The 21267-nt window shown below is 35.2% G+C and overlaps 1 protein-coding gene across 6 annotated transcripts in view; it reads right to left on the bottom strand.

Moving 5' to 3' along the window:
* Positions 1-572: 572 nt before the first annotated feature.
* The window catches only part of SMARCA1 (SWI/SNF related, matrix associated, actin dependent regulator of chromatin, subfamily a, member 1), a 71627-nt gene continuing 50932 nt past the window's right edge, over positions 573-21267 (bottom strand). For 2 of the 6 annotated variants that reach the window (XM_045473256.1, XM_045473257.1), the window contains 5 exons: positions 19459-19591; positions 15783-15901; positions 15458-15670; positions 2414-2524; positions 573-1312 (listed from right to left, as the gene is read on the bottom strand). In XM_045473256.1, coding sequence (XP_045329212.1) covers positions 1241-1312; positions 2414-2524; positions 15458-15670; positions 15783-15901; positions 19459-19591 — 648 coding nt within the window. In that variant the 3' untranslated portion in view covers positions 573-1240. Of the gene's footprint in view, positions 1382-2382; positions 2525-15457; positions 15671-15782; positions 15902-19458; positions 19592-21267 lie in introns of all 6 variants that reach the window. The other 4 variants (XM_045473261.1, XM_045473258.1, XM_045473260.1 and 1 more) reach the window with 3 other exon arrangements.

A 21267-nucleotide genomic window follows, 5' to 3' on the forward strand; every position in this document is an offset into this window, starting at 1 on the left:
GACCATGTGACTACTTTGGGACAATAAAATATAAGTGGGTGTGACATGTGTCACCTCTGAGCCTACGTAATGACGAACCTACATGAGACTCTTCAGCTTCTCTTTCTCCTACAGTAGCAGCTGAAAAGGCCACATGTCCCAGATTGTACTGCCACAATACTAAACACTGGAGCCTCAGTCAGTCTGGAACCTTAAGTGACTGTGTGAAACAGATCCCCTCCCATTCTCATATCCTTCTGACCTGCATGGAATCTGTAGTGTGAGCAAGAAATAAACTCTTGGTGTATAAAAACTCTGATACTTTGAGATTGTTTGTTTTCTGAGCCTAACTGTAGTCCTATGGATGCCAGCCCCCATTCTTCCACATGCATAGCACTTATTTCGTAACCTTAACTTAGTTGTTAATAACTCTACATGTTATACCCAGACTCCTCTGAACTGGCTCTATGGGACAGAAGATCATGCACAAGTCAGCAAACAAAGCTTTAACTTTCAACCAAATACATAGTAGAGTGAGCAAAACAATTCAATAAACACAACTATTTTTCTACTGCACAAAAAACAGGAAATAATTAAATTTCTTATAGACATTTCTTTATTATATTTTCCCACTTGAATATTTAGAGAATAATTTAAATGTAATGCATACTGACAGCAAGCACAGTATCAAATATTAGTTTTTTTTTTAATATTTTTCTGTTCTCACCCTTTATTCCTTTAGGAAAAAAATATTTAGATGACCTCAAAAGAAACAATTATTATGCTAATCACAGTATGCAGTAACACATACAAGCCCATACTCAATAGAAAAGAAAGCAACAAAGAAGTGAAAAAGTCTTTCTCCTCAAATCATTTTAATTCATTTTTCCACAGCCATATAAATTTAAAGTATGAAACAACAATAATACAGCTATAGAATCTAGGTTCTCTTTCAAAGCAGCGGCATATAAAACATAGAAAAGCTAAAACCTCAGCACAAGCTTCAAAAGAACAAGGACTGAGAGGATTTTGATGAAGACATGAAATGCACAAAATACAGTACACAAAAATACTAGAATGCATAAAATATAAAGCTACACATTTCAGGTAGAAAGCATTGTAAAATATATAAAATATGCAAGAAATCAAAACCAAAGAGATTTTTCTTAGAGTACCATGAATACACTGGAACTGGCAATTAGCATTTGAAGATGGGAACAAGAAAATAGCAGTTTCCCATTTAAAACTTTATTTCTAGGCTTTAGGATTTCACCTTCTTGACATCCTTCTTTCCAGAGCTCTCAGTAGCTGACTCTGCTTTTCTTTTCTGTGACTAAAATGGAAACAGATTTAATGTTCTGCTCCAATATGCACATTTTTAAATGGCCCAACAATGTTAAATCTAGGATGTAAATGCATCAAAAAAAAATTTTAACATGAATATTCACTTAAATGTTATACTCACAGTTAATGTTCTATATAGCCCAACAAAATATATAACCCAATGTAAAATAACCTTCAAAGACTTTTTTTTTTAAAAAGACATAAAATACCCATCAAAAATAGTCAGCAAATGTCTACTTACACAGGGTACCATAAATGTACTCTCATGTTAAAGAACTACTTAATACTTAAAGTTTTCTAGGCAAATGCTATTTATTTTTAAAACCTTATGATAGATGTTAAAGCACCATATTTCATATATTCTATGATGCGCATTTCTTTTTCACTTTAGCATCTCTGAAATCAGGATGCATCTTACAGTTGATGACAAATGAGTTAGTTGGCAGCAGTTTCACTTAGCAATACAGAAAATGATGCTGTTTCTTACAATAGGAAGCATCTTAGACTTGATGAAATATGGTAGTTTACTTAACCACACTCAAATACTATGATCTATTAAAGAATATTTCAAATTGTAGCTATACAAGGCGACCTGACTGGATTAAAACCAAGTCATCTTATTATTCAGCAATTTATTTGTTACCAAGTAGACCAAGTAAAAGCTTTGCTGTCTGCTCCAAGTCTCATTTGTACTCATAGTTCCACAAAGATCAGAAAACTTATTTGATCAAATCAGAACTCCAAGTTTCAACCTCAGCCCCATCCCATCCCACCCCACCCCTCTCCTACTCCCCCACGACAACTTGACTCTCCATTCAAAGGATTTTACTTGCATTATACTTCTGCTTAAAGTCATGAGGAATTTTTTAAAATATTGAGCCCTCTTACTAGGGAGTTCCTAACCATATGTTCTACAAACAAATAAGGAATGCGGTTGTAGTGTATTCTTTTTCTGTCAAAAACAAATTAGCATTTCATAAAAACAGTTTTTATAATAGGTATCACGTGGCATTAAACATAATATAGGCATTTTAATTATGTAAAAAAAGTGAGATCTACCTAAAAGTTAGGAAAATGCTGAAAATTTTACCATTGGAGTTTTAGTTGCCCGTTTCTTCTTTTCTGCTCTCTCTCTTTCCTCAATTTCCATATTTTCTTTCTCAATCAATGAAATCAGAGTATTACAGCGTCTCTGGAATTCCTAAACCAAATAGTAACAGACTTTTAATTTCTGCAACTCCGGCATAATCTTTAAAAAGTTGTAATTATTTATTGTATCGTTTCTGTGGTACAGGATTTCTAAAGTTGATTTACTTCAGAACAATATTCATACAGGATATTAATGGATTCCACCAAAAATATATGGAGGGGGTAAATGTCATCCAGTGGGGTGAATGGGTAAACCAACTGTGGTCCATCCATTCAATGAAATACTATTCAGCTATAGGAAGGAAAGAACTATTGGTACACAACAACCTGGATGAACCAAAAGTGAATTACATGGAGTGAAAACAGCCAATCTCAAACAATTATTTACCATATTCTATTTACAGTACATTCTTGAAATAACAAAAGTTTAGAAATGGAGAACTTATCAGTGGTGGCCAGGAGGTAGGAAAGGGGGGGAGAATGTATGTGACTATAAAAAGCTAGCATAAGGGAGTCTTGTGGTGCTGATTATACACACCTACAAGTGATGAAACTGCATTGAACCACACACACACACACACACACACACACACACACACACACACACAAGTGCATGTATAACCAATGAAATCCGAATAAGCTCTATGGATTATACTACTACGGATTTTCTGATTTGACATCGTAGTATAGCTATGCAAGATGTTACCATTGGGGAAAACTTGGTGAAGGGTGAATGGGACCTTCCTGTACATTTCTTTATAACTTCCTGTGAATCGTTTCAAAATAAAAAGTCAACAAAAATCACAGAAACAAAAAAGGGGGAAGTCCTATTGCCAAAATAAGTTTTGGAAGTATTCAGGCTACAGATGTACAACAGATTTCTTTCTACATACAGGGCTTCTCAGTTCCTGATGAGCACTCTCAAGCACTAGGTGGGAGATGTAGGATGCAAGCAGTTCTCAAAGCTATTCAACCAACAGAAATCTCTTCTCACAGGACATCTTGTAGGATCAGAGTCCTGAGGAGCACATCTCAGGAAACACTGCTGTATTTGTTAATGCAGAGAAAACAATAGCTGAAAAGATTTTGCCTTAACCTTGCCACTACCTATATTTCACTGCCAGCAAATCAATGCATCCAAACTATAAATAGTGCTTATAAATGTATGGTGAGCATTAAACATGTGATTCATTAATATGGATACTCACATATATTAACCCTGCATACACAGCTGTATTTAAAGGTAATTCATAGATAAATAACATTTTAAGGTACAATTCCTTTTCTGTATTAGCAACAGGGTATGATACATACAACATAGCTAAACACACAAATGAAAATGTAGGTTTACTGGCAATTAAGAACCCCCAACAGGGGCGCCTAGGTGGCTCAGTCAGTTAAGTGTCTGACTTTGGGTCAGGTCATGATCTCATGGCTCATGAGTTCAAGCCCCGCATCAGACTCTGTGCTGACAGCTTGGAGCCTGGAGCCTGCTTTGGATTCTGTGTCTCCCTCTCTCTCTGCCCCTCCCCTGCTCGCTCACTCGCTCTCTCAAAAATAAATAAACATTAAAAAATTTTGAAAAAGAACCCCCAACAAAAATATGGTCAAAGTACAAGAATAGAAAACTCATAAAAAATTAAAATGTCCACATATTTACAAAATTTTCACTGAAACTAATGATCAAAACCATTATTACACTATATGTTAACTTGGAGTTAAAGAAAATTAAATAAATAAATAAACTAAATAAACTAATGATCAAAGAAATGCAAAGTGAAACAAAGCCATCTTTATCAAATTACCAATGATATGTGCATGCATGTGTATGTGGTGTACATATCCAGTATTGGCAATAAGATGGGGATATGCGAACTTTCATTCACTGATGATGGCATGCCAATGTTAATATCTGTTATGGACTGAATTGTATTCCCCCCAAATTCATACATTGAAACTTAACACCCCCACAATGTGACTACTGTTTGAAGACAAAGCCTTTAAGGAGTTAATTAAGTTAAATGAGATCGTAAGGAGCGGGGCCCTAATCTGACAGGACTGGTCATCTTCTAAGAAGAGGAAGAAACACCCAGAGATACCTCTCTCTACACTCTTACAGACAAATGGCCATGTGAGAACACAGCAAGAAGATACTATCTATAAGCCAGGCAGAAAAACCTCACCAGAATCAAACCCTGCTGACACTTTGATCTTGGACTTCCAGTCTCCAAAACTGTGAAAAATTTCTGTTTAAGCCACCCCATTTGCGGTATTCTGTTATGGCATCCCAAGCAGACTAATACTCATATACTACGTTCATGGCGCCTGGCTGGCTCAGTCAGTGGAGCACATGACTCTTGATCTCGGGGTTGTGGGTTTGAGCTCCACTGGGTATAGAGATTACTTAAAAATAAAGTCTTTAAAATAATATATACTACACCTTCCTAGAAGGCAATTTGGGAGTATCAGTGAAGCATCTTAAAAATCTCCTACCTTTTGAGCTAACAATTCCATTCCTAGAAACTTAATGTAAGAAAATAAGAGATGTATACAAAAACTTACAAAAGAATATTTGGAGAAGTTATTATTTTTTTAGCATGGAAATACTGAGAACGAAATTTGTGATCATTTAAAAATGGAATACACAGACACATCTTACTATATACATATCTACACAATTATAGCGGAGAGATTACTAACTACAGCATTACCAGTTAGCAGCAACTATCTCTAAAAGTAGGACTAATGCTAACTTTTATTTTCATGTCTATACTAGTCTGTATTTTCCAAATTTTCTGCAATGAATGTGTAATTCTTGGGCAATCTATAACATTTTTAAGAAATGGCAAGTGACTTTTTAATACACTTTTACTTTTCCAAATAAAAGCCAGAAAATGACATACAACATAGGAAATGATACATACAGAAATATTATTGACTATCCAAGCATTTTCTACTCTCTAAAAATTCAAGCCCAAAAGGAGGCAGAAAGCCAAAGGCAGTGTAACCAGAAAAACAAATCCTCTTATTGTTTTTAAAATATTACTATTTAAAAAAATATGTATATTACTATTTATTAAAAATAACCTTACAGAACACTGGTATATTCATGTTTCTTCTGCATCCTCAATTATACAAGGTTAAATAATTTAGGAAAAATAACATCCTTACTTACCAAAATAATACTGATGTTTTTAATATGCAGACCAAATATTCTCCATACCTTCATTCAATAACACACATACAAACTAAACAGCATGTTATTCAATTTATCTATTATAAAAAGGGCTAAGTTGACCCTGATGAGATTTGATTGTTGGTTTCTAGGGAGACTAGATAGAGTCTTTATGTGAAGCTGATTCTTGAATCATTAAGCTATACCCTCTGGCTGTTATTATTCTCAATAAGTAATAGCAGCCAGTGACTGAAGATATCTGTAAGATACATGTTCATGGTTCATATGGGTGATTCAGGGGAACTAATACTTTTGAGACTGTGTCATATGCTGGGAAGGAGAACATCTCCAAATGATTATAAATAGACTGTATAATAAGTTCTCACCTTTATTCCTTTTAACCTGTCACTACTCCAGACACAGAAAAATACCCTCTCTAGAGAACAGCACCAAGGAGTGGGAGAGTATGGATATTACCTTTCTAGCATAGGTAATGTCACTTCCTCTATAGATATCAACCCCATTTTTTATTCACATGCTTAAACACTGCCTAACCAAACAGATGGTATCATAAACAGAACACTAGCTGAAACCAGAAATTACAAGGCAAAAGGCCAGATTACCAATAAAACAGTGATTCACTTTTTGAATAACTAAGTGACTATGAAAAATTTCATGACATCTAAAGCACCTTCATCTTACAGGATTTCTCCTTTCACATTCATATTCTCCTAAATTCTTGCACCTCTTTATATTCCTATTTTCCTGGGGTTACAGGGAGTGTTTTGTGTGGTCTCAAAAGGTTTCCACAAACTCTGCAGTGTAATTATCTTTTTCACCATTTCCAAACGCAGGATTAGGAATGAAGTTGGAGGGAGAAAAACAGCACATAAGAAGAAGAGAGAGAATGCAAAAACAACAAAAAACAAAAAAGAATACAAAAATGACAAATGGAAAACTGGTCTGCAGTGTGAATAGTGGTGGCAAAAGGAAAAAAGGTATTGTGTTCATACATGTGTGGGAGATGCTATAGTTTTAAAAAGTTAAACCAAGGTCTTCTCAGAGCTTTTAGTACCCTAATGTAGATTGGAAGTGTCAAGGACGAGATTCAGTATCAGCATTTCCTAAATCTATTTGAACACAGAACCTTTGTTCTACATATCACAGATTTGCATATCCTAGAACAATGTTTGGTAGAAACCAAGGTGGGAGATGCTGTGCAGGTTAAGATAGATGAGGCTAAGTTTGGATCAAAGTACAAAGAACCTAGACACTACCAGTGGAGAACTGAAGAATTTTACTTAATTTAGCTGACAAAAAGATTTCATTAATGGATTTCTATGCAGAAGCAGTGATGTACTCAAAGGTGTATTTTGTACTGGGAAATCTTCCCTTGATACAGATTCTTGGTTGTGTGAGTTCATAAAATTACAGACTCTCAAAATTAGAAAACTTTAAAAATCATTCAAGATGATGCTGAATCCTTTCTACTAGGTCCTTGCTAGTTAGTTGTCTGACCCGTCTGAATTCTTCCAATGATGGGAATACCAATAGACTACCTCCCAAGGTTTTCTATTCCACCTTTAGACAAATTAAAAATGTTCCATAATGCAATGCTACCTTATATTTCCAACAACTGGTTCTAGGTCTAATTCTTATACTCACAGAGAACAAGCTGATTCCCTCTTCTGGATGACAATCCTTCAAATATTACAGGAAGTTCCCATGCCTCCATCACAAACACCTCCCAAACACCTCTCTTTTGAGCTAAATAGCCTCTCCCTTTACCTATCCTTCATTTAACCTGATTCACTTAACCTTCATTTACCCACATTCTTTTAACCAGAGCTCAGCACATCTTCTCTGTGAAGAGCCAAACAATAAATAGTTTCAGCTTTGCAGACCACACAGTCTCTGTCACAACTACTCAGCTCTACCACTGTAGCATGAAAGCAGCTGTAGACAATACATAAATGAATGAGTATGGCTGTGTTCCAATAAAACCTTACTTACAGATACTAAAATTTGAATTTTGTAAAATTTTCACATTTCACAAAATAGCTTTTTAATTTTCTTCCAACCATTTGAAAATCTAAAAATAATTCTTGGCTTGCAGGCCAATACAAAAACAGGTTGGTGGGGGGCAGGCTGTAGTCTGCCAACCCGTTTTAAACTATAGTCTTTAGATTTACTTTAAACAAATTGTGGTGCCTTGGTTTTTCCATACCTTCTTAATGGTTTGTGATTCTATTCAATGCAAAGTCACCCACGTTTCAACTTTTGAAATACTTTTCAAAAGTACTATTCAACTTTTGAATACTAGGATATGTATCTCTACTTTTATTTAATAAATGATGAAATATTTGCAATAAGCAGTGCTGCCCTTTACTGTGTGGTGAATATCAACCACACCAGGCACCAAGTTCAAATATCCTTTGCCCCAATACTCAGCTTCAAAGCATCAATTCAAAAGGCACAGAAAGCATCAATAGACTTGAAGTGACTTATTGAAAGAGATTAAAGAGCCTCCATGTTACACTTCCTATGTACTAAAATCCTAGACACTAAGCCTGCCTAAGTCTGAATGACAGAAGGTCTGTGCTTGTTATAGTTCAAAGTCAAAAGCAGGTGAATGAACAAGGGAAAAAAAATAAACTGCACTTCACATTTGCACCTCTAAATCTGTAGGTAGTTCTAAAAAGTCAGAATTTTCTTCTACAATTCTTAGTAAAATAAAATTGGTATTTTTCTCCTTTGCTCTTTTATTACCTCCCCATACTTTCCTTCTAGAATCAATACCTTTAACTATACATTCTCTGGTATATTTTCCAGGCTGTCACTTTTGAACATTTATCATACTTAAAAATAATGCAACAGCATTCTATATTAGAATCTCAGGGTCCAAGCATATTGGCAGTTAAATGGGAGTTAATATTCTAATAAATATATCATATATGTCTCAAACAAGTATCAAAAGTTATGATACTTTTACATAACTGCTGCCATTTAAACATCATTATTTATGTTTTTGTCACTTCCTCAGAAGATAACACAGAAGTATAAATACATAAAATGGACCCCTGTTAGCGCATTTACTGTATTTCAGATTGCTAGAACAGTTCAGTCTTAAATCAAACACTGTATTTGCTAATAAAGCACATGATATTTATACCAGGCTTTTCAAACTTACAAAAAAATAAAAAATTCAGGTATGACAGTCAAATAAAGTCTCTCATTAGAAAAAGGTAGACAAAAAGAAAAGAACTCAGAGTCATTCCTACATTTCTTTACTTTCTATCCAAATGTGATCCAACTATAGGAGACTATGAGACAGAAGCCAACTAAAGTACAAATGTTCCATGCCCATTTATTCACTGAATGCCTACTTTGTGCAAGGTGCTATGCTGGTCCCTTTAGATATAACCAATGCACTTGAGGGTTAAGAGAGCAGCAGTATAAAAAAAAGGAATCTAGGGCAGATGGTGATACATTAGCCAAGGGAAGGGGGAAAAAAGGAGGAACAGAGAAAAGACAGAGATAGAAATTTGGTGATAATCAGCCTATATGGTAATTGAGGCAGACATTTGCCCACTTGCACAGAACAGTGTTTCTAAAATGTAAATCTGATCACTGTCACTGCCCTATTAAAATCTTTCAATGATTCTTTCCATTTCCTATAGACACGAAGAAGACTTCTGTACAGCAGACAAGGCCCTTCACAATTTGGCTGCCAGCTATCTCTTCTTCTCTGAGTACCTCCCTACTTATACTAACCTCCTTGCAATTTCTTCATATGCTGTTTCCACAACCCAGAATGTAGTCCCATGGCCATTTCCTAGTTTTCCTAGACTTGGATCCAAGAAGGACCTCTTCTGTGAAGCCATTCCTCTAACCTAACCCCAAGGCAAAGTTAAGCACTACCTCTCCTGTACATGCCTTTGTATAGACCCTTTTTCAAACTTAAGGCTGAAAAGGGACAATTCAGTCTTTTAAATGCATGAGGAATTACATTCCTATGAGCATAAATATATTTTTTTAATATTTTAATAATTCTACAGTCAAGAAGCATCCATCAGTATATATTACAGTTCACCAACTTTACAGTGTAATTGATATTTTCACATTTCTTTGTAATGCTCCAAAATATCAGTATTAGCTATTATCACACAATTAAGTGCTAATACACAAAATTTAAAAAAAAACAAGCAGCACTCTGTAAGAAATCTCCTAGACTATGCTGCATAAGCAACAAACCAAAATGTTATTGCAACTACTGAATTAAGTGGGAAATGTTTTAATTTGACTTTCATTTTTCTAAAGTATCTATAAAGAAAATCCTTCTCTAACTGGACAGATAATTTATAAAATATCCTGTGCTGAACTAGTAACCCAATTATCATTTACTATCACTGATAAACTTATAAAAAGGGAAGCAACCTAATAAAAAGCTATAGCAATATTTTTTAGAAAGTATTTTTTCTCCTGCAATTCTAATGAGAGATGTCAATGTCTTAATTTTAAATAAGGAACACTTCCATTAATAACAAAGTTGTGATTTGAAAACAAACAGTAATAATGTGAAGTTTTTATTACACTGTATGCAACAGTGTGTGATTCTTTTTCTCAGATGCTATCAGAAAAATTCATTTAACTACCTAAGGCACGGTAATTGTAAACAACTCATTACTAATATTTTGATTCAGTTCCAAGGTACATGGCCACAGGCAATGCACACACAGCTTCCTGAGGTGGCTATGAGAGGAAAGAAAACAGCTCCTCAGAGGCTAAAAGGTAAGAATGTTTTTTGACTCAAATTAAGAGTCAAAGCAACTCTGTAAAGGATGCAATAAATAGTTATATCAAGAAATGTTCTTTAGCTCAGAGAGTTAAATTCTGCCTTTTCTTCTTGAAGTCCTTAAAAGGACCTAAGCAGGTCTAAGGAATTACTGGTTGAACTTTGGGTATTTTCCACATGTCCTTTCCAGTAAACTGACTAACGTGGGAGATCTTTTGGACCTCTCAGGTTCCTCTCCAATCTCCCAGTCATGTCAGTCTGTCACTAAATGAATGGAGATAATATCCTGAAACTCATTCCCTAAAAGGAATGGCAAAAAAATTAATAAGCTCATGTTAGTAAACAGATTGGCAAGCATTACATAAAAGGTACTATATAAACACAGAGTATTATCATTTCCTCTTATAATCACTTGGTAAAGGTCCTTTTAACTTTGATCATCTGTGAATGTCCTACAACTAAGACCCCATTATAAGATATTTTTCTTTGAAGGAAATGGTAGGGCAATTCACATGCTCTGAGCTTAAAAAACTAAATTGATCATATCCTTCCTACTTGTTTATGTAGTTCAATAGAGACTGATTGCTTACTTAAAGACCACACAAGTTCTCAGAGAAAGAAATCACTATCTTTTTAGCACACAGAAATAGAACTAAAACTCATTTTCTCTTTTGTATAGCCAGCATTTTTAAATGGAGAAAAGCCTCAAAGAAATCTTCATACTTTAGCTGAAGGCTTTAAAAGTGAAGCATATTTAGAAGTGGAGGTTCATGCCTTTAAGCACTTTAAGACTGTTAGTTAACTCAGGAGCCATGAATTCAGTACTTTGAGATGTCTGAATAAAATATAACTACCAAGGTTCCCACTTTTTTCCTAAGTATTTCACACTATTTATTGGCATCCCTGGGAAAGAAGAGTCACTTTTAAGCAAAACTCTGTTTTTAAAGATAGCTTCTTTGGTAAGCTAAGTTTAAAGTTTAATCATTAATAAGATTTTAATTTGAACACAGTGACACACTCACATAATCAAACTACATCCTCCGTGTTTCTAAGATAGGATTTTTCAATGAAACAAATTAATATCGGAAATGAAAACTGCCTCTTTCCCAGGGGAAAGTTCTCTTCCTAGATTGTACATGAGATTCACTGTATGAGAGCAATTATTTAAAATAAGGAGGGCAAATGGATCATCTATTAATACTCCATTCCTTTAACTGCCTAATAATTGATGTTGTCATGAAATATTCCAAAAACACCTTATGAATATATGCATGTTCTAAAATATATTACTTATACTCTAAATCCAGAAGCATAAGTAAAAATTATCCATTAACTAGGAGGGAAATAAAAAGCAATATGATAGAAAAGTTAAACAAAAAACTCTGGATTAAAATATTTAAATATAAAATAAACTATTATATGTTCTCAAAGATTCTTTAGAAATCATAAACTCCACCTTCCAGAATGACAAAGGTATCTTCATTATTAACAAATAAAATAAAGGTTTCACTTCATATTCACCTAATGAATTAATATTTGCCCTTTGGAAAATATACATAGGAGATTTAAATCTCCTGGTAAAGAAAGAAGTAAATGCTTTGTAGAAAGAAGATGGAGGAAAATGAGGATCTTTACAAGGGAGTTCAGAGCCATCTAGTGGTTGTTAATAATATACCGGTTTTTTTATTTAGAAAATGAAATAAGGATATGTAGTTCCATAGCCATGTTCATGTATTTCAAATAACATAAGGTTTTTCTTGCACTTGTGAATGTTTCATCCTCTGCTTTAGTTTAATGATTCTAGAGACTGAAAACAGCATCAAACTCTCAACATTTTAAAAAATTAGTAACATATTACTGAAATAATACTCAAAATCCAGCAAATGATCTATCACATAAAAGGGCATTTATGATCTAAAACATGATTCACTGACAAATGCAGGTAGGCATTTGTCTTTTGCAAGCTGTTGGTGCTTCTCTACATTAGATCATTACACACATAAAACTCCAAATGGCTAAAATTTTTAAACTCATGGCCTTTGAAAGGAGTTCTCTGCTAAACATGGTCATAGATGCACTGAGTTAGAAGACACCTTAAAAGGCCAACTAGCTCACTGCCAAAGCCTTCAGACAGTCAAAGGAGAATCTCTTTCAAAGCTAACAGAAAAGCTATTCTATACCATTCTTCAATAATCTATTTCAATGATCCAAAGAACTCTGTCAAACAACTCTTTCCTACATCAAACTTCTGGCTTTCATGCTACAAATTAATTCTTATCTTTTTTATTCTTATTTTTTAATTCAATGCTTCCTACTATACCTTATTAACATAAACCTCTTCATATTCTTTTGTGTAAGCAGAGCACTTTAAATTTATGCCTATTGAATGTTATGGTGTGAGACTCAACCTATCCATCATTCCAATTTCTCTAGTTCCTTTTGAATCCTGGCTTGATCCAAAGTATTTGCTAGCTCTCCAGCATTATGTATTTCATAAACTTGATAGATATATTCTAATAGTCCAAGAACACTCTAAATTGATGTTACAGTTTTAAGAAATACTTGATCTTATCTGCCAGAATTAGAGTCTTCAGTGCAGCAACCCAGATTTTTCTTTTTTTTCAGTTCAGCTTGAACTTAAAATAAAAAATGAATCAGAGGCACCTGGGTGGCTCAGTCAGTTAAGCATCTGACTTGATTTCGGCTGAAGTCATGATCTCGTGGTTTGTGGGTTCGAGCCCCACGTTGGGCTCTGCGCCGGCGGTGTAGAGCCTGCTCGGAATTCTGTCTCCCCCTCTCTCTCTGGCCTTCCCAGCCTCTCTCTCAATCTCAAAATAAATAAATAACCTTTAAAAAAATATGGGGCACCTGGGTGGCCCAGTCGGTTGAGTATCTGACTTCGACTTGGGTCATGATCCCGCGGTTCGTGGGTTCGAGCCCCACATCAGGCTCTGTGCTGGCAGCTCGGAGCGTAGAGCCTGCTTCGGATTCTGTGTCTCCCTCTCTCTCCACCCCATCCCTCTTGTGCTCTCTCTCTTTCAAAAATGAATAAATATTTTAAAAATTTCACAAAAAAATAAATAAGTAAGGGGCACCTGTGTGGCTCAGTCAGTTAAGCATCTGACTCTTAGCTCATGTCATGATCTCACTGTTTGTGGATTCGAGCCCCACATCAGGCTCTGCACAGTCAGTGCAGGATTCTGCCTGGGATTCTGTCTCTCCCTCTCTCTGCCCCTTCCCTGATCGCTCTTTTTCTAAAAATAAATAAATATACATACATACATAAATGAATCAAACAAAACATTAAGCATTGCTTTGCACCCTTATTTCCACTTGGCCAAGAAAACATTTATGAAAGATAGCAGCTACTTAAAAATGTCCATTATTTGAACTGTTAGTTTCTGGTGCTTTTAATTTTTAGGCTATATAAAGCTACTTTTGTCTTAATTACCTCAGCTGACAAAAGACTGACAATGCTAACATTAAAAATGTGTTGTATTCTGGGGTGCCTGGGTGGCGCAGTCGGTTAAGCGTCCGACTTCAGCCAGGTCACGATCTCGCGGTCCGTGAGTTCGAGCCCCACGTCGGGCTCTGGGCTGATGGCTCAGAGCCTGGAGCCTGTTTCCGATTCTGTGTCTCCCTCTCTCTCTGCCCCTCCCCCGTTCATGCTTTGTCTCTCTCTGTCCCAAAAATAAATAAACGTTGAAAAAAAAATTAAAAAAAAATGTGTTGCATTTTAAAAACCATTCAATATCAATTTGAACTCTGTTAAGCAGCATTAAAATTTAACAGGCACACAATTTACATTAGGAAGTAACAAAGTAAATTGCATGAAGCTAAAATTCTTTTCTACTTAATTATTCTCTGTCTCATAATATTCTTTTAAAGACTCACTTAGGCAACAATTCCTTCTCATTGAAAATAAATCCTTAAGTTGCTCACACAGTGTGAAGCACCACCTGCCTAATTACAAATGGGGAAGTATACCTTTAAAGTGGACAGCTCTGGTGGTCACCATTTTAACCAAGTGATCAAACTTAGCATCACCAAGAGGGGGACAACCTATGTCATCGTGCCCCCTGACGTGATGCAATAAGTACACATCACTTATGTCACATTCTTGCCAAAAATGCTTAACCTAAATCTAAAAATGAGCGAGATAAATGTGGAACATTCTATGGGGTGCCTGGGTGGCTCTGTGGGTTAAGCGTCCGACTTTGGCTCAGGTCATGATCTCACAGTTTGTGGGTTGAGCACCGCATCGGGCTCTGTGCTGACATCTCAGAGCCTGGAGAGCCTGCTTCAGATTCTGTATGTCTCTCTCTCTCTCTCTCTGCCCCTCCCCTCCTCACACTCTGTCTCAAAAATAAACATTAAAATTTTTTAACAAAAAAAAAATGTGGGACATTCTAGAAAACAGTAAGTTCAGGTACCTTAAAAAGCCATTTGTCATGAAAAACAAAAAGTTGTAGATTGAAAAAGACTAAAGAGGATCAGCAACAAAATGCAATATGTGAACCTTGCCTAGATCATCAATTTAAGAAAACAGCTATGAAAGACACCTTGAGAGAAACTGGAAAATTCTGTACATGGGACTGTATACCAGATGACATTACTGAATCACTGTTCACATTTTCAGGTAGGATAAAGGTATTATGGTTATGTAAAGAAAAGTTCTTATTTCTAGGAGATAAATGTTTAAGTATTTAGAGGTGGACACTCATGATTTTTTCAACTTACTTCCAAATGGCTCAGAAATATAGAATGTATATTTATGACTATCAGATACAGATACGTATTTCTGAATATAGGTATGTTCCTGTATTTCTGAATACAAAATATAGGCTCTATGTGTACATACAGATTCTATGTATATATGTACAAATGTATATGTGGGTGGGGGAGAAAGCCAATGTGGCAAAAATGTTAACCATTAAAGAATCTAAATGAGGAATATATGACATTTGAAATTTTTCAAGATAAAAAGTTGAAGGAAATAAGAAAAGAATACATACCATGGCAGTTCTAGACTTGATAAACCAGTCAAATCTAAACTGAGGAGCATTCCGTACACACTGTCTTAATTCTTCATACACGTTTTCTCTGTCAAAGCCCATTTTGTGTAACATACAAATCAAGAATCTATCTTCTTCCTCAGTATAGTTCTTTCCTTTGCTGGTTCCATACTGAATACGTAACTGATGAAATGGAGCCTTGTATCTTGCAATCTATAAATTTAAACAAAATAGTGATTTTAACTAAATGTGTAATAAGTCAAAACTAATCACTGTATCAATTAAAACAATCTAATAATAATTTTTAAATTATGAAATAAAGTACTTTGGCATCCAGGGCTTTCTTGATACTGATCCTTCGTTGAATTCTTGCTTCTCCACGTTCAATCTGAGCCATAATTTTCTCAATGTCCTGTAATTCATTGCAACGTTCCCAAAAGACAGCTGAAAAACACAATTATTACTTTTCAATAAATGTACTACCATCTTAAACAAGTGGATCCAAGGAACTATAGAATAAAGAATTAACAGGGCATGATGTAGTAAACTTACACTGTTTAAAACTTAAGATTCAGATTCATCTGTATATGTGTATATGTTCAATTATTAAATACCCCTTTTTATTTAAAAGTAAGACCTTGGGGCACCTGCGTAGCTCAGTTAAAGCTTCCGATTTCGGCTCAGGTCATGATCTTGCAAACCAGTCCATGAGTTCAAGCCCCGCGTCAGGCTCTAGGCTGACAGCTCAGAGCCTGGAGCCTGCTTTGGCTTATCTCCCTCTCACTCTGCCCCTCACTGGCTCATGCTCTGTGTCTCTCTCTCAAAAATAAACATTAAAAAATTTAAAACACCTCAACAAGAAGGTTTTAGATTAGTGAATTTCTTTTCATGAAATATTATAGAATTTTTAATTATCAATCTCAAATGACTAGAATTTTTAAAGATACTACAGACACTAATTTAAGCTATGCTTTCATTCAAACATGATATAAAAGGGACCAAACACATAAAGTGAAACAGGAGAGAGGTAGCCATATAAACTTAGAGAACACAGCTTCCTAGCAAGAAAAAACAAAAACAAAACCCATTATCAACTCAAACTTCTTATGAAGCAGCAATTTATTACTGAAACTTTTTGTTAAATTTATCTTGAGAGAGAGCAAAAGAGAGTGCATGTGAGAGAGGGAGAGAGAGATTCCCAAGCAGGTTCCGTGCTGTCAGCACAGAGCCCAATGTAGGGCTCGATCTCATGAACCCAGAGATCATGACCTGAGCTGAAACCAAGAGTAGAACTCTTGAGAGCCACCTAAGCACCACTCTTACCAAAACTCTTATTTCACTTTTGGAACCACTCACTAAACTTACAATATTTCCAACAACCTATACCCTGTTTTCTAAACTTACCTGAAATAGTCTTTTCTCTTAAAAACAAAACAAAAAAAACACAAAGTCACCCAAATTTTATATATGATCTAAATGATCTGGCTGCATTAGGTCACATCTTATGACTTCAGTGGAGGGTATTTTAATGTTTGTTTGTTTGTTTGTTTATGTTATTGAGAGAGAGAGAGAGAGAGAGAGAGAGAGAGAGAGAATCCCAACCAGGCCATGTGCTGTCAGTGCAGAGCCCGATGCAGGGTTAAATCCCATGACCATGAGATCATGACCTGAGCCAAAATCAAGAGTTGGATGCTCAACCGACTGAGCCACCCAGGTGCCCCAGTGAAAGGCCTTTTAATGGCATACTCTACATTCTCAAATTTTTCATTTTTAGAGCCTATCACAAAAGGAATGTTAGTGCTCTCTGATTTTTATTTGCGGAGGGGCGGGGGCTTCAGTAACAAACATTTATTTCTCACAGTTATGGAGGCTGAGAAGTCCCAAGATCAAGGTGCTGGAAGATTCCAAGTCCAGTGAGAGCCCACACCCTGGTTCATAGATGACGGTCTTCCCAATGTGTCCTCACATGCTGGAAAGGGCAAGGGAGCTCTCTGGGGTCTCTTTTATAAGGGCACTAATCCCATTCGTGAGTACTCCACCCTTATGACCTAATCACCTCCCAACCCTACCTGCTAATACCATCACACTGAGGGTTAGGATCTCAACATCTAAATTTGAGGGGGAAACATTCAACCTATAGCACACAATCTGAACATTAGTGGGCCATTTTCTTCTTTGCGCTGGACGTTAACCACCCATCTCAGCATCACAAAAGAAACTGTCACTCTCTGGTTTTTATAAGCACCTTTGTTCATTTATTCATTCTCTCTTATTCATTCAGCATACAAATGCCTGCTATGTAGAAGATACGAACAGCCAATTATATACACTTCTTTTATTGCAACCAACTACATGAAACCATTCCGATCTCCCCATCCTGTGACATGGCCCCAATTTAACCGCGCTGAGCCAGTCCTGCCACCGGGCTTGGTGTCAAATGTGAGAGAACATCTGATATGGTATCATTCTGAATCACTTCTTTTCTTGCAATTTCATAAACATTGATGCTATTTTGAAGAAAATTCTACTTTGGAAAATCTCTCCGCACAAAATCTCTTATATTCTTTTCATTAGAATGAAAATGCTGTTAGAATTTCTCATCTATTTTTACCCTTTCTAAGCCCCCAAATGCTGTAAACTTATGTGATAAAGCTTACAAGTAATAGTAATGCTATACTGGAATCAAGGAAAAGGAAGTTCATAAATTTGGTATTATATGAAGTAAAAGCTCAATATAATCAGCCTCTAAATTCCTTGTTAATCACCAGAAACCCTCTCTGATTTCCAAAAGAAAAAGTGTCTTTTCTCTTATTAAACCTGGATTTCTTCAAGCACTAACAGTACAGATAAATTAAAAGCTGTTCCTAGCTTATATTAATTTTTGGTATATTTATTAGTATCCTCTCCCAGCTATTTTTCATGGCAAAAACACAGAATTTCAACTGTTAAAGCCACATAGGCTTTGAGGGGTTAGCACAGAAACCTAAACCTGCTTTGTCATATTGTTTCTATAAGGGAAAAAAAATGCTCTAGATTCTAAATAGCTGATACTCAGACTAAATTTGAAAGTTCAACCTATTTTGTAAGTAAGAAAATTCCTGTTCTACATATAGAAAACTTGCTAGAGATAATTACCGATTTTTACTAAGATTTCTTTCAGAAGCCTGAGGTTCCATGTGCTGCGACATTGGCATTCATATTAACTCTATATGCTTCAAGACCAAAGACACAGCTAAGTAAGGGAGAGGATTCCAGAACCAATCAAAAGATTTATTGTAGGGGGGTATCTGGGTGGCTCAGTAGGTTGAGCATTGACTTCGACTCAGGTCTTGATCTTACAGTTTGTGGGTTCGAGCCGCATGTTGTGCTCTGTGCTGACAGCTCAGAGCATGGAACCTGCTTTGCATTCTCTCTCATTCTCTCTCTCATTCTCTCTCTCTCTCTCTCAAAAATGAATAAACATTAAAAAATTTTCTTTTAATTAAAAAAATTTAAAAATTAAAAATAATTCTAGCAGTCTTTTTAGATCTATTCCAGCTTGCCTCAAGTTAATGGAATCCACATGACCTGTCTGGAGCTGATTAGAATTCTAAGGGTGTTTGAGGACCTAAATTCCCTGAGAAGAATCTTCTACTTCAAGGATGTCCTAGAAAGACACAAATTCAATCTTCTGAACCTCAAGTCTCAGATCTGAATTGCCCATAAGAGGATCAAATTCCAGAGATGGGTAAGTGGGAAACTCATTTTGTCAATGCTCATTCAACAGCTACCCTTGTTTCGTTAGGACTTTACTTGGCTCGATAAGCTAACTGCTAAGGATAATAGCAGCCTGTTTAGGTAAATCTTATAATCTTATCGTGGAAATACAATTACATTTTATCCTGTTACCTACACTTTATGCTTAATAGTTTAAAAGATCTCTGAACAATGATACAATTAAATTGATACTAAAGAAATGAATAGGTTACAATTAAACACTACGTTTAAAGTTATACACAAACCTGAATACTCCATGACCTCTTCAGGTGATTTGCCCTCCACCTCTCGAGCTATATTATCAATGTCATCTCTTCCATACTTCTCATTAGCTTTAATAAACTGGTTAAAATCTCGCTTAGTCCAGTTTGTGAATCCCTGTGAACAAAATATTAAGCATCATCAACAGAGGTTAAATTAGCAAATCCATTTATCCATTTATTATTCTACATGTTTTTTACAATGATACATTAAAAACAGTTTGAAAGACTTAAAATGTTCCTCCTTATAAAATCCCAGGGTATTTTTGGAATCAGAAGTTGAGTGTTATAAAAATAACTGATTTTCTATCATGAAGAGATATACTTCTAAGTACTACAAATGGATTTATAGTTCCAAAATATTGTGTAGTTTTTAATTCCATATTTTATAGAGGCCTACATTAAAATACAAATGCACTGATATAAAAATGCTAATATAAAAACGAAGTCCTTTATATTTCAGTGCTTCAACAGTTTTTTTTCAGATCTGTTCCCATGTAAATTAAGAAAGGAATGTGGTTGCATTAAATCCAAAAAACTTAGAGGGAAAAATAAGAATGCAGAAAATATTTCATACTCTTTATAGCATTCCAAATTACAGGTGACCCTTGGGTTTGTTTTTTTGTTTTTTTGTTTTTTTGATGAATACAGTGCAGCACTGTAAGTGTATCTTCTCTTCCTTATGATCTACTTAATAACATTTTCTCTTCTCTAGCTTACTTTATTGTAAGAATACAGTATGTAATACATGTAACATGAAAAGTATGCGTTAATCTGCTATTTATGTTAGCAGTAAGGCTTCCAGTAAACAGTAGGCTATTAGTAGATAAGCTTTGGGGGAGTCAAAATTACAGGAAATTTTTCAGCTTCATGGGGGGTCAGCATCCCTAACTCCCACATTGTTCAAGGGTCAACTGTACTGTGAATAAATAATTTCTATTCAAAATTGTATTCATAAAATAGAATCTGTATAAACAGAATATGACTGGTCCCACTCAATTTCCTTATTAAAAGATTGAACAGTTTAATCACTGTTTTAAATCTCTGGTATTATTAGCATGTCTGTGAAATGACAAAACCAAGAATTTGTTTTCTACTTCTTATTTCCCAACCCATAAAAATGTGATATCCCTGGCAGTTCAAAACTCTATCCCTAGCTTTTAGTTGATGAAGATTTCAGGTGACCCCACATTTTGTTTCTTTGCCATGATTTTTTATTAAGATTAATTATTTAAGGCACCAGAGAAAGATGTTTAAAGATGAATTCAACTACTAGGAGGAACAAAAAAAAATTTACTTTACTTCTAGTTACAAACTAAAGCAATTTCTCAGTTGATAATGTGTATTCACAATATACTGTACATTCACCATATACTACAAGCCAAGTAGTATTCTAAGACCAGAACTTTACTTCTGTGTTCAGGAAATAAATTGTGAAAATACAACATGAATATTTAAATGTTTTATTTTATTCTGTGGTAAGTCCTAATATTCAGCCAAAGCAATTACATTGTCAAACTAAACTTTATGACTTCCAGGCATTTGGCTGCAAAACTTATGATTATACTTTGCAAAAATTCATTCAGTAAAGTTACACATCATAACAAAGATCTATATAATAAGATAAAAATACAAAACTATCTTTCAATAATTAATGTGGCCAACTTTCCTAGCACTGTGCTTTGCATATTTTTCAAAACAACTTGTTGAATAAATAAATCTTGCTAGCAACTTTCTATATACTAAGGTGGAACCATCCAGTACATTTGTTTATTATCTTGCAAGGGTCTTTTA

The sequence above is a fragment of the Leopardus geoffroyi genome, chromosome X (assembly GCF_018350155.1).
Source record: "Leopardus geoffroyi isolate Oge1 chromosome X, O.geoffroyi_Oge1_pat1.0, whole genome shotgun sequence".
In the NCBI taxonomy this organism is placed as follows: domain Eukaryota; kingdom Metazoa; phylum Chordata; class Mammalia; order Carnivora; family Felidae; genus Leopardus; species Leopardus geoffroyi.